General features: G+C 36.3%; 1 protein-coding gene across 2 annotated transcripts in view; it reads left to right on the top strand.

Annotated features, from left to right (window-relative positions):
• The window catches only part of HAAO (3-hydroxyanthranilate 3,4-dioxygenase), a 31,328-nt gene that overhangs the window by 10,169 nt on the left and 8,265 nt on the right, over positions 1–12,894 (top strand). For both annotated transcript variants that reach the window (XM_004935356.5, XM_419453.8), the window contains 4 exons: positions 2,268–2,351; positions 3,776–3,882; positions 6,593–6,682; positions 7,447–7,490. In XM_004935356.5, the coding sequence (XP_004935413.1) occupies positions 2,268–2,351; positions 3,776–3,882; positions 6,593–6,682; positions 7,447–7,490 (325 nt within the window). The remainder of the gene's footprint in view (positions 1–2,267; positions 2,352–3,775; positions 3,883–6,592; positions 6,683–7,446; positions 7,491–12,894) is intronic.

Below are 12,894 nucleotides of genomic sequence, written 5' to 3'. Positions count from 1 at the left end.
AGTTCCAGCAAAATGGAGGGATAATCCTGTATTGGAAAACTGTCCTGTGAAATGGGCATGGACTGTAACTCACTGAGATGTTGAACAAGCTGACAGTTTCCTCAATAAAGTTCAGGTATAATATAAGCGCATCAGTAGGTTTGGTAATCACTACCTTGCAGAGTGACATCAGATAATTTATGGATGACTAAATCATTCTGACATTTTCCCCAAAAAAGTTTGAAGAATAGACCATAATTTAGAATGAAAGGCAGCATTTAAATTCAGACAGAAAAACACTTCTATTAACAATGCATAGCCCATCTCACTCCTCCTTTCCCACTACAAAACAATTCTTTAAATTCAAATTTAGTGTTGCATTAAGAATCTTTCCTATTGACTGTGGTGCTCTACTGTTGAGCTGAACGGTCCCTTTCCCATTCCCTTTCCATTACAAGAAAGATGCTCATCCATCACAAGCAACACAAAATTCTCCTTTTCTTTCCCTCATCAACGTTTCCTGCAAAGCATCCAGGAGTAGCTCCCTCAGTAGCTATAGGGAAGATACCACTCCAAAAGTCACCATTTCTAAAAGGATCTTTCAATTTCTGTATTGCCAATGCCATACGAACAAGGGCCTGTGTGATAATCCATCAGGATCTTATGTTTTAGGTAAGCTGAGTCTTTACAAAAAAAGGAGAGGTCATTCCTCTGCTCCAGTCCCTTTATGTCCTACAGTGAGCAATTGTAGCCTTGACTGACATGCTCAGTAATGAGTGCTACTGTCACATTTATACAATCATTCAGTAGCACACAAGAAAATGACATGACAAGAACATAGGGAGATAGAGCACAAGGAGGATATGTAGCCGGGTATTGTGGACACCTAGATGAGAGTTATAATTTAGCCATGGCTATCTCTCTGGTACAAGGTGAGCTCGTATAAGAGCTCTCCACATGAGCTTTTCTCCAGTGTATATTCTGTATATTCAGTTCTCTCTGCTGTTTCATTCCTTTTCCAGTGCGTTTATTCTTACATTTATAAAGCTGTTCCTTGGATTCTCAGACAAATACATCAATCAATATCTCAAAACTTTCAGAAAATAACCCTGATTTAAAAACTTGATTAATCTTTCCTAACATTGGAAAAGGCTTGGTTGATGGTTTTTATTATACTTGGGTGGTTTCTTTTGTCTTCATGTTTCATCAGCTCTTTATTTCTATTTTGCTAAAACTGTAGTTAATGACTATAAATCAAAAATTCCATTGGAGTTCTAACTTTGAGCCAGATTTCAGGCAATTTCAACCTGCATTTCAACAGCTGCATAAATTGGTCTGTTTGGTTTCAAGCTATGGCACAGAGAATACGAGAAGTACATAGAAACTGGCCAGAGCGTGGCAAAACAAGAAAAGTAGAGTTTTTTGGATTATTGTTGTCCATCATTATGCTAAATGAATAAAAATGCACTCATTTTTCCAGGTCAATGAGAGACCTATTCCTGGTCAACCAGAGACCTGCTTTCAGATTTTATCACAGCTCTGCGATGAAACTTGAGGCCAGATCTGGGCACCTCAGAGCCCCAGCAACGCTACTCTGAAAACAGAATTCTGGAAAGGTCACTGAAAACAGAATGACAAGTTCAGTGGTCCTGTCCTTACGTAAGCTTAGGACATAATCCTTTTACATACACAGTAGGCAGAGGAGCACACAGGAGCAGCTGTTGCAGGGCTTCAAAGTATCCACAGAAATAAAGCAGAGCAGCTTCTAAGTGGGCAATTATTCCCACAGGAGAAAGCTCTGGGAAAAAAAAGCAAAAACAAACAAACAAAAAAAAACAGCATACACCTCAAGCAAATGGGTTTGCATATTTAGAGCATATCTAGAAAAAGTGGTATTTAATTTGACTGAATTTAACAGTGAAGACCCTGATGCATCTGTACTGAAAAACAGAAACAAAGCTTTATATCCAGCTGAATTAACAGATATCTCAACCATGAAGTCCCAGTCCTACAAAGGGTAATTGCCAGGAATAGAGACAGTGGAATGGGGTTTCAATGCATTCACGGTACAGCTCTTCAAGCAATTACAGACTGTCATATATGTATATATGCAGATAATGAAATTATACATTTCATAAAATTTTAAAAAAACAACTAAGTTTGGAAGTTATGTAAAATCTATTTGCAAACGGGCTGAATGTATTTGTACATATATCCTTTCCATACAGAGGATGAAGTACAGAATATTTTGGAACACTTGACATAATGTTGTTTTCCTATTCCTTCAGCTTTTTTACCAACTGAAAGGAGACATGTGTTTGAAGATAATTGAAAATAAGAAGCATAAAGACATTGTCATCCGAGAAGGGGAGGTAAAACATGATTGTTTTTCTCTTACGGTTTTACATAGGTATGTTAAGTTAATATTTTATCAAGTATTTCAAGGTCAGTTTGTCACTGCCATGTAAGAGGTGGCATCAAGCTAAAAAAATATATAGCAAATTCCATATAATTAACAACAAACTATAATACTCTGTGCAACATGTCACGATTTCAGTAACAGGTAATCTCTAATCACTAGCTTTCACAACCATCATTGTATCAGAACAGTTTTAAAATCTATTTATAAATAAAGCATACCCAACTGTATTCAGATGTTTTTCTATATAGTAGATGACTCGCTTCAACACATAGTTCAATGCTATTAAGGAGATTGTGATTAGGTGTTTTTCTTGATGTTACTGCTAAGGATGTTTTACTACTGCTACTCATTATTGTCCAAAGATTGAACTGCATTCAGCTTTTGAAAGGATTAAATATTAGATCTTGTGGGACCACTCTTTAAATAAAAGGAAAAGTAATGGACCCAACAACTTAATGTCACTAAAAAGAAGTATTACAGCCTTTTTAACGATAAAACAGGATGTAAGCTTTCAAAGCTATAGGTGAGGAGATTTCGGTAATAGACTCCACACTTGGCAAGTACATCTGCCTTGGCATGTACCAGAAGAATTAATGAGAAGAAGCACACAATATCCTTAGTGGGAAGGCTGACACCAGTCCTCATGAAGCACTATTGTTAGCTCTGCCTTGCAGACAGAGGAACTGAAGTGACTTGTCCAAACTCAGCTAAGGAATCTGTAGCACTCAGGAACAGCACAGCCTTACCACTCTCTTACATAGCCACATAGCAGCTAGAAAGAGATTTGCTTTCAAACTTCAGTAATAGGCTAAAGTTACCTATTCCCAGCCAAATGTTACCTATTCTTTTTCAGACACTTGCACGAATAAGTAGTCCCTCATATTTGTTAATTATTTCTGGAGAATAACACTCCTCACTGTGTAGTCACACCTCTTGCTATGTTGCAGGGACACCTGTGGATGATTAGTTTAGAAGTCTTGAGCTAACAACCAATTTCTTTTTTTTATTTCTGTTTCTGCTACTGAGAAATTGCAGTAAATTTATAGATTTCAGATAGAGTAGCTGGTTAGATTTTTGTTTTAATTGTGTCTAGCAATGATGATCAAACTGGGAAGGACAGCACCACACCACAATAAAGGCAGTGCTGATTGTTGAATCAATGGTCATCATTCACTGATAAAGCAAGTAGCAGCATCTCCTTGGCTACTGCTACTGAATTAAATACAGTTGCAAGAAACAGCATAGATCAACACAGAGTAGCAGGAAAGTAGGGCAGTGAACAAAAGACCTTGCAGGTTGGTTGCAGCAGAAGAAGGACAGATGAAACAAAGACCTCCTAATATTGATGCTTTCCTATTTCTTCTGTCTGAACAGATGTTTCTCCTACCTGCCAGGATACCTCATTCTCCTCAAAGATATGCAGACACTGTAGGTCTTGTAATTGAGAGGCAAAGACAAAAGACAGAAATGGATGGGCTCAGGTGAAGTATAATTGTTGGCAAATCTGTTAGGATAAATTAATTGCACATTATGAATCATGTCAGTACAGTACTGTGTTTGTTTCTTGATAATATAACAGATTTATCCTGGCAGTTCTATACTACTTTTGTCCAGAAGTTTATTTATCCATATGCACGTATACAGAGATCTCATGCAGTGTTTGGCTTAGTCAAGCAAAGAACAGGTTGAGATGTCCCCGCAATATGTGCTATGATTATAGCTATCAAAATATATATTGCTTACTATTATCATATGAAGTTTTAAAGTCTCAGTTTTGTAACAGTACAAATCAGAAAAGATTTTTCTATCAGTTCTGGCAAGTTGAACATTAATTCCTGCTTAAGCACTGAAAGCAAAAAGATGAAGAAGAGCTTTTCTGGCAAGTGTGTGGGTAGCTGGAAACAAAAGTCAGTTTTCTTAACACTAACATCTCTGCATGGTAAACGCATCTGCCCAGATTTTATTGCTGCATGAGAACAATGTCTTCAAGTAAATGAGAGTTTTATATTGTATTCTAGTGGGAGCAGGACTGAGGTGACTGGCTTGATATTAAATGGATACTGACCAAAGTGAGATTGTAGTTACTCATGTAATTTAAAAAGATTTAAAGTTTCAGCAATGTCTGTAAGGTACTGTTTCTGTCCTTTTACCTAGTTTTCATTGTTGTATGAGCTGTATCATAGCAGAGTGACTGTGAATTTGCAAGCTAAAAATACTTTTTATTCAAACAAAGAAATATAAAGAAATAGGAAAATAAAAAAGGGACTTGTTCAGAAAGTCACTGGAATGGATTCCAAGCTGTAAACAAATACAGCTAACTTGAAACAGCATTCATCTATGCATTTTTTCTTTTCTTTTTTTTTTTAATTTTCATAGCAGGTCTATGAATTCTGAATATTGGCATTATTAAAAGAGATACCGTGAGCTGAAAACAACTAGCTAGTGATATGGAAAACGATATTTACTTGAAATAAAAGACATAAGTAGCTTTCTGTAACTTTAAATAAAATAACATGCCTCGTACATGAAGTTCGGGGATGGCAGAAGTTAAAGAGATGTTGAATAGTTTTCCAAGGCAGATAGAAGTAGGGATCCACACTGTGATGCAGTCATGTTTTTGGGGAAAATTTAAACTAATTAAAAGCTAGCATATGGTTAGCAGGTGGAAAAAAATAATTAAATTAACAAAGCATGCTCTTAATTGAAAATCTCTAATCAGGTATCTGAAAATAAATCACTGAAGTGTTTTTACACTGAAATTATGAACAAAAATGCCTGAAGTTTGGGAAGTAGAAGTCATGTTTATTTTTAAAGTGACATTGGCTCTGTGTGTGCTACTAGCAAATGGGATTTACAACCAGAGTTTCTGTTCTTGTCAAACTTCTCACTTCCACTCATCAACAGCAAAGATTGCTTTGAAGCATGCTGACTTGAGGACTAATGTGATGCTGCCATTACATTATTTACCATGCCTACAAGCTTCAGTCATAGATCAGCCCCCAGCATGCTGATTATTGTGCAAGTGAAAGAGCCTACCCCAGTGTTTCAGCCTAATTAATGTTTACGTTCTTTGTTTTATAATACAAAATGCACTAGCAAAACTTAATCCTATGGTAGAGAAGTTAAAGTTTGGTTTTAGATGTTAGATTGGATTCTTTTGTACCTCATGAGGTGTGAAGTCCTTCATAGGCTTTCTTTGACTAAGACATCTGTAACATTTCTCTTTGTAGATTCTCAGGTGTCTAAAATTTGTGCTCATAGCACAGCTTTTTCCACATTGGAAACATTAATGATATTCCTCACTTCCAAGTACTTTCTTTTTGCAAAACTTGAGGAACTAGGGAGCTTGTAGAAAATTTCTGGGCAATACTGATATAATCATATGACAGACATGATTAACATCAATACATTAGAGTATAATCTTATGAGCCTTGTTTACCTCTTTAAACATGAATTCCAGTCACTAACCCAAAGGACACGTAGGATCTACTTACAATCACTTGATATACATGACTGTACTGAAACATCCCTGCCTTATAGTCATTTTTAAAAAAATTGTAGGTAAATTCTATATGTGCCATTCCATAGACTACAACTACCTTGTCCAATTGATCTTAGCACAATTTAAATGTTAAGACAAAATAATGCAAGTAGAACACTAAGTTCCTTTTCAGGAGGGTGAACTAAATATCTCCCAAATTTATGCAATTGGAAGCCATATACATTTTTGCAAACAAGTCTGTAAACAACCTTGTATTCTTATCAGCCCATGCACAGACAATAAGCAACTGGACTCTTAGAAGGAATATTTATCTAGTGCCTTACCTGAAGCAGTTATTGGGGACTGTATAACAGTTGTTTTTGTAGTAACTTTACTCAAAGCAAGAGCTATTGGCCCTGAAGTATTATGGACCAATTAAGTTCCTAGGATTAAATCTGGAAAGTTTGTGAAGAGAATTTGGTGAATTATCTATGGTTGATCAGCAAAGCTACTAGGCCCTCCATACAAGTTTAAGTATCCCACCAGTGAGCTAATGAGGGAAGTGTAAAGCTTCCCTAAATAACCATGTGTCAAAACAAAGTACACCAAGCTTGAGAATAATGCACACTAAGTAGCTGTTTTCCTGAAAAGAGACAAACTACCAGATCTGTTAGTTAATAAAAGACTGACTAATGTTTTCACTTTGTCAGATACTATGTGGGAACATCAACTAATGTCCTCTTTGAAAAATGGTTTCACTGTGAAGATCTTGGCACTCAACTTGCACCAATAATTCAAGAGTAAGCTTGTTAATTTCTTTTCTAAATTAAAACTTCTAAATTTTAGAAGAACATTTGAAATGATCTAATAGATCTTTATTAGTCTGTGATCTATACACTTCACTTTCTACTTACACTGCATTTTACATTGACTTGTTAAAAGTAAATGATTAATTAAAATCAAAGATTTTAAAAGAATTCCCCACATCTACCTGTAACATACTTTGTGAATGAATAAGAGTACACTTCTAAATACAAGAGGAAATGAATGAAAATTTGGTTCTAGTTTAAGTAGGTAAAACTATAAACTCTTTTTGAGCTTCTTTCAATCATTGCTTGCCTTGGTTTGAATATTTTCAATCAGGCCATATTGTACATGAATAATCAGGACTGTGGCAAATTTGCTAAGTATCGTAAAAAGCAGCTGCTTCCCAGGAAATACACAGAACTTAACAATTAACTTACTAATTTGCTAAATGTTCACTAATGTTGAACTATCCAAGTAAAATTGTACAAGGAGCAAGCAAAAAAAAAAAAAAAAAAACAACAAAAACAACAACAAAACCAAAACAGTACAGCACCAGAGTAGGGAATTTTTTAGTGACATGAATTTTTGAGGACTTTCAACCCAACCCGCCACCAATAAAATTGGTATAGCCCTGCTGAATACATGTGATAACAGATGAGGACGTGGCATAGCCATTTTCAGTATTACTGCTTAATCTCTATTAATGTACAGACATGAGTGTAACTTTTTTACTGATGCATAATGTTTATTATTTTAGGTTTTTCAATTCCAGGCAATATAAAACTGGAAAACCAAATCCAGGTAACACGTCTTCTTCTTAAATTAATTTGCATCTGATTGAACAATGATTCTGTCTACATATGACCATGACCGTAAAACAGATTACCAAGTTTGTGTTTTTCTGTGAGATCTGTAAATGAAAATTGTTTTGATAAGTAATTTTTCATTAATCATAAATAAAATCCTTACACAATTACCAAAAATATCTTGGCTGTTCACATGAAGACATGAGGTAACTGTACAGTGCAAAATCTCATTATCTGTAACTTTCTTTCATGCCCAGAAAAATTGGTTTCCAACTATAGAAAGTAAGGCTTTAGTGAGTTGAACCTACACACTACGTATTTGTACTCCTTCACTTATAAACTTGAGAAATAATGACACCTAGTTGAAGGCACATGCTTTTAGTTCATGTAGGACATGATCTATTTAGCATTTTATTTCTATACTATCTTGACCTATTTTTATTTTGCCTCTGTTTGTAGATAGCCCAACAAGGAAATTTGTGGATGTGCACACATGCACTGCTGTGATACTCAATTACACTACTCTTACAGCTACAGGACAGCTAACTAAAATTACACAACACAAGTTAAAGGTATATTTTAGTTTCCTTCTCTAAAAAGTTTTTAAATTCATTTGTCCTTAATCTCCATATCCATTTTCAAATGCCTTAAACAAAATGGTTTTTATGAGTTACTCTGATAGAGATTAGAGACAGAAGCCTTACTTCCATATTTTCGCATGTCTCAGATTGATAGTCACCATAAAAAAAGTCAGTGGCTGTATAGATATCCGGTTTCAATTGGTGTTGTAACAAGGTTTTTACTGAAATACTAAAATCGGGTAAAGATTTTTAGTGTGACAGCACTCAGGCTGGACGTTAGGAAATACTACTTCTCTGAAAGGGTGGTCAGGCACTGGATTGGGCTGCCCAGAGAGGTGGTGGAGTCACCGACCCTGGAGGTGTTCAAAGAAGGTTTGGACATTGTGTTGAGGGACATGGTTTAGTGAGAACCATTGGTGATGGGCGAATGGTTGGACTGGATGATCCTGTGGGTCCTTTCCAACCTTAGCGATTCTATGATTCCTTCAATGTAGTTGCCTTTGTTGCTCCCCCTCAAATGAGAAGTTCATAGAAGAGTCCTGTATGGGACAGCAACCTTACAAGCCTCTGCATTTAGGAAACATTAAGCCAGACAAAAACTGCCTGAAAGACTGCATCTGTACCTTTAACATCCAAATGACTATGAAGCGTGTTTCTCAGAAAACACTGTGCTTCTTAACAAACAAAATCATCTTGTCTCCTAGACCTTGCTTCTCTTTATATGCAACACCAAAATGTATTTAGTTTAGTTTGAGCTCTTCCAATTTCCCAGAAGGTTACCATCACAGCTGCCTGAGATAGTCCTGATTACAGGTAAAGCACTGCACTAGCTGTCACAGATCTAGATGACCTGTATGACGTGCTTTGCCAACAGGCAAAAGAGTAATACCCTTATATTTATCTTCTGCCCAGTTGCTTTTTGGGTGGTGGGTTGGTTTTTTTGTTTGTTTGTTTTGGAAATGAGATATTAGAACAGCTGCTGTCTCTCACTGTGCTTTCACAATAACTGGCATAGGAGGTATAGTTTCAGATGAAACCTCTAGATGCTGCTGTAATAAAAAGAATATCCTCTCACACATACTATCCATGTTCAATACTTAGATTTTCACTAAGTGTCCCTCATCAGTGTGAACTAAGTGCTTATATCATAGAATCATATTATAGAATCATAGAATGGGCTGGGTTGAAAAGGATCATAATGATCATCTAGTGATAATAATCATAATGTCATATCAGAAGCAAATGAACTATATCCGAGAAGAAAAAAAAAGAACATCAAAGATTTACTTTCTCAATACTTTTGCTCTCATCTTCTGCAAAAGAATAGACCTGACAACCAGAAGTTATGATATCTTCAATACCTTAAAAATTTTTTTTTTGAAAAGTTATTGATAAATCCAGTAAATGAGCTTTTTCCTATTAAGCTGTTCAAAAAGCTTTACAAAGGCCAAAAGGCATGAGAAACTTCAGTTAAAGCTGAAAAAAAGCCTTTTCAAGACACAGTAAATAAATAAAGCAAGCGCTCCTATTTTGCTCAGAACTCAACACACCTTTTTCCCCCTGAATGGATTCTGCCACACCCCTTGGGGTGTTCAAGGCCAGATTGGATGGGGCCCTGGGCAGCCTGGCCTAGGATTAAATGTGAAGGTTGGTGGCCCTGCCTATGGCGGGGGGTTGGAGATTCATGATCCTTGAGGCCCCTTCCAACCCAGGCCATTCTGTGATTCTGTAATTCTGACATTAGTCAAGATATCAAATATTTGAAATGTTTGTATCTTAACTCTTGCTACAAGCAAAAGGCAGGCAACAAACTTATATGGTTGGATTTCAGCCTAGGTAGCTTCTCAGTTTTTTCAGTATCTAGTTTTCATGGATAGTAAGAAGCTGAAAGTCTTAATAGTGTCTTGTGCATGGAAATAAAAAAAAGATAGTAGATTTTTTAGTTATACATCAGTGACAAAGAAATAATGCCTTGGATCTATTGCTTCAGCAGCAGCAGCTTTTTTTTTTTTTTTTTTTTTTTTTTTTTTGTCTTTTTCCCCTCTTAAGAGGTAGAATTCAACAACCAGCACAGCACTTGTAAGATTAAAATTGGTCTATGCAAAGGCCTGGATTTCAGCCTCTTCTTTCAGTTTATCTTCAGAAAATCCAGAATCCCTTCAGTTTTACCGTGCCATCTGAAGTACTCTTAAGTTAATTTATACATAAGTCAGAAATATTGCCTCCTCTCTTCAGGGAGAAATGGAAGAAAAACATCTCCAAAGAAAACCTTGATTGCAGCTCACTCATACAGGAAAGCTATAAATGGAATCAATCAAGGCCCAATTGCCTTTTTTTTTTTTTTTTTTTTTTTTTTTTTAATGTAAAACCAACAAAAGAGCCGCCACACCTAAGTCAGATTTTTTATTTATGCTTTCTGGCTTAGCCAACATTAGGGAAAGTCCCCTTCCAAGCAGGGAGCAGGGTACTCAGAATACATTAAGAGGCAGGAGTAGCCATTAAAAAGACATGTTTTAAGATGAGTACATTTAGGTGAAATATAATCAGTCAGAAACATACTTTGCATGAAATCCTTACTTGAGGCACCTCTTCTGCAAAGATTTTGTACTAAATTATTACCCTTTTCTGTTAACCATTTGTAATAGGGCTCGAGAAAACTTATCTCCTTTTTAAAGGAGGATGAATACATTTAATATCTAGGCTAAACATGGATCATAACAGGGAATTTTTGATTCTCTTCTCTCATCCTTTAAGTACTTCCCCACATATCTGTAGCACTACTTGTCTTCTTTCTGCTTCAAATACATGTATTAAAAGAAGCAGCACGTGAGCATTTAGATAGTAGGAATGCTCTCCTTGGCAATGTACTTTGCAGACAGCCAGCAGCAAGTCTACAGGACAGAACAGTATTCAAGCTGACTAAAAATAGTCAAGCATTTTGAATTGCCTGAACCAACCATAACTGCACAGGAAACTGTAAAAATCTCCCAGGTCACATTCATCTCACTCCCAAAGGCCGCCTATGTGGAAGAGACTAGAATCATCTAATATATACCTACAATCTCACATAACTGCAGCCTCCTGTTCGCTTCATCCATTCCCCTTCCTTTCTATTTAACAACGCTCCATACCGCACAGATATAAATCACCACAAGGAGTATACAGCCAATGCTAGAGATGAAGAGTTCAGACAAGCCAGATAGGCCACAACTAACCTAAGTTAGCAACATTTATTGGTCTACTAAAGTAGGATTACAACATCCAGAGTACACTGGCTGCCATATGAAAGCTTCTGCTAAACTCTGCAGTCCCAAACCTAAATGTATCATCCAAAAGCAAGGAGTGCTGCAAGTTCATTGGAACCAGGAGTTGATTTAGGAGCCAGAACCACTAATGACAGCACCAAAGAACAAAACAATGTCTCCAGGTAGAAGAGTGCTTCTCCTGCAGTATCTTCAGCTGAGCCTCTTTCAGGGGAGGCAGAACATGAACTGCAATCTCTGAGAGCTCTCCTTATGCTTCACCATAGGAAGCAAGACACTACTGACCTTTAAGAGCATAATGTATATAATAAACCTGCCATGAAAATTGGAAGAAATGCCATATAAAATTGTTTCCTTTCTGTTCAGACTTCAGGAAAAAAAAAAATCTAGTATTTTAAGAAGCTCTAAAGATCAGAGCAGTCTCACAGCAGGTACATCTTCTCTAATAACGTAGCTACCTTTTCCCTCACGCTGTTAAACATTCCCCAGACAGCAACATCCGAAACAGACAACTCACAGTGTCAGTCTGACATTTTCACTAGAGTTTCTAAGGCTATTTAGTAATAATAGCTCACTCATGCTGTACAAAGCCTCATCCCACAGATGTAGGGAGGGCTTATAGCACTTCTTCTTCCATAGAAGGAGACAATTAATGAGATGCCCACAGCCACATAAAAGGCAGATTCAGAAACAGTAGGTAAGTTTCCCAATTTTAGGATTGTACTCCAAACCCTGGTCACAGGCTAAAGCCTGGCATTCTTAATTACAGTGACCTAACTATATTGTGACAAGCCTTTAAACAAAGATAAACTGAATCTTGTAATTTTGTTGTTTTAATTTACCATCTTCCCTCCGGCTGAGGATGATGATATCTCCTTTTGGAGAGGCAATATTTCTTTATTACAATAATATTGTTCAAAGCTTTCCACATCAAACTTCTGTTTCAATTAGGAAAAAAAAAAAAAAAAAGTGTTGTTTATTTTCTAGCACAGATTTAATGACACAAAGAAAAATTTGCCCAGAAATAATTACATGCACGAGTCATAAATTAGCAGTCATGCCGGTTCTCAGGGCGTGCTACAAAAATAAATACAGTTACACAAGAAAAGGGATGATTATACCCAATGAATGCTGCATTTGCAGCTGAATGTTTCTGCATCTATACTCAGCAACAGTGAAATGAACCAACTCCAAAATAATCAGTCATCATTGGTGCTTTAGCTCTGGATTTTTATATGGAATAACTACTTTTTTTTTTTTTTTTTCCAAATCCATGTGCCTAAATTTATGTCTTTCAGTCCATAAGTTTTAGATAGTTTGATTTACAAAGGTATTAAACTCCTACTAGTCTCATTGACATTTCCATTAACATTGAGAATGGCTGCTCCAGGAATTAGGTAGGAACATGTGGGGAAAAACATCCCAGGGTATACGTTATTGCCAGTATTGGCAATTTAACATGAAACTGAAAGAAAAGTCAGATCAGAACTATTCACTATTATATAGCATCCCTTAAGAGATGGAAGGGACAATAATAAAGTAGACAGAAATAAAT

The sequence above is a fragment of the Gallus gallus genome, chromosome 3 (assembly GCF_016699485.2).
Source record: "Gallus gallus isolate bGalGal1 chromosome 3, bGalGal1.mat.broiler.GRCg7b, whole genome shotgun sequence".
Taxonomy (NCBI): domain Eukaryota; kingdom Metazoa; phylum Chordata; class Aves; order Galliformes; family Phasianidae; genus Gallus; species Gallus gallus.
The sequence above is the reverse complement of the archived record's forward strand: the minus strand, read 5'-3'. Positions and strand labels throughout refer to the sequence as shown.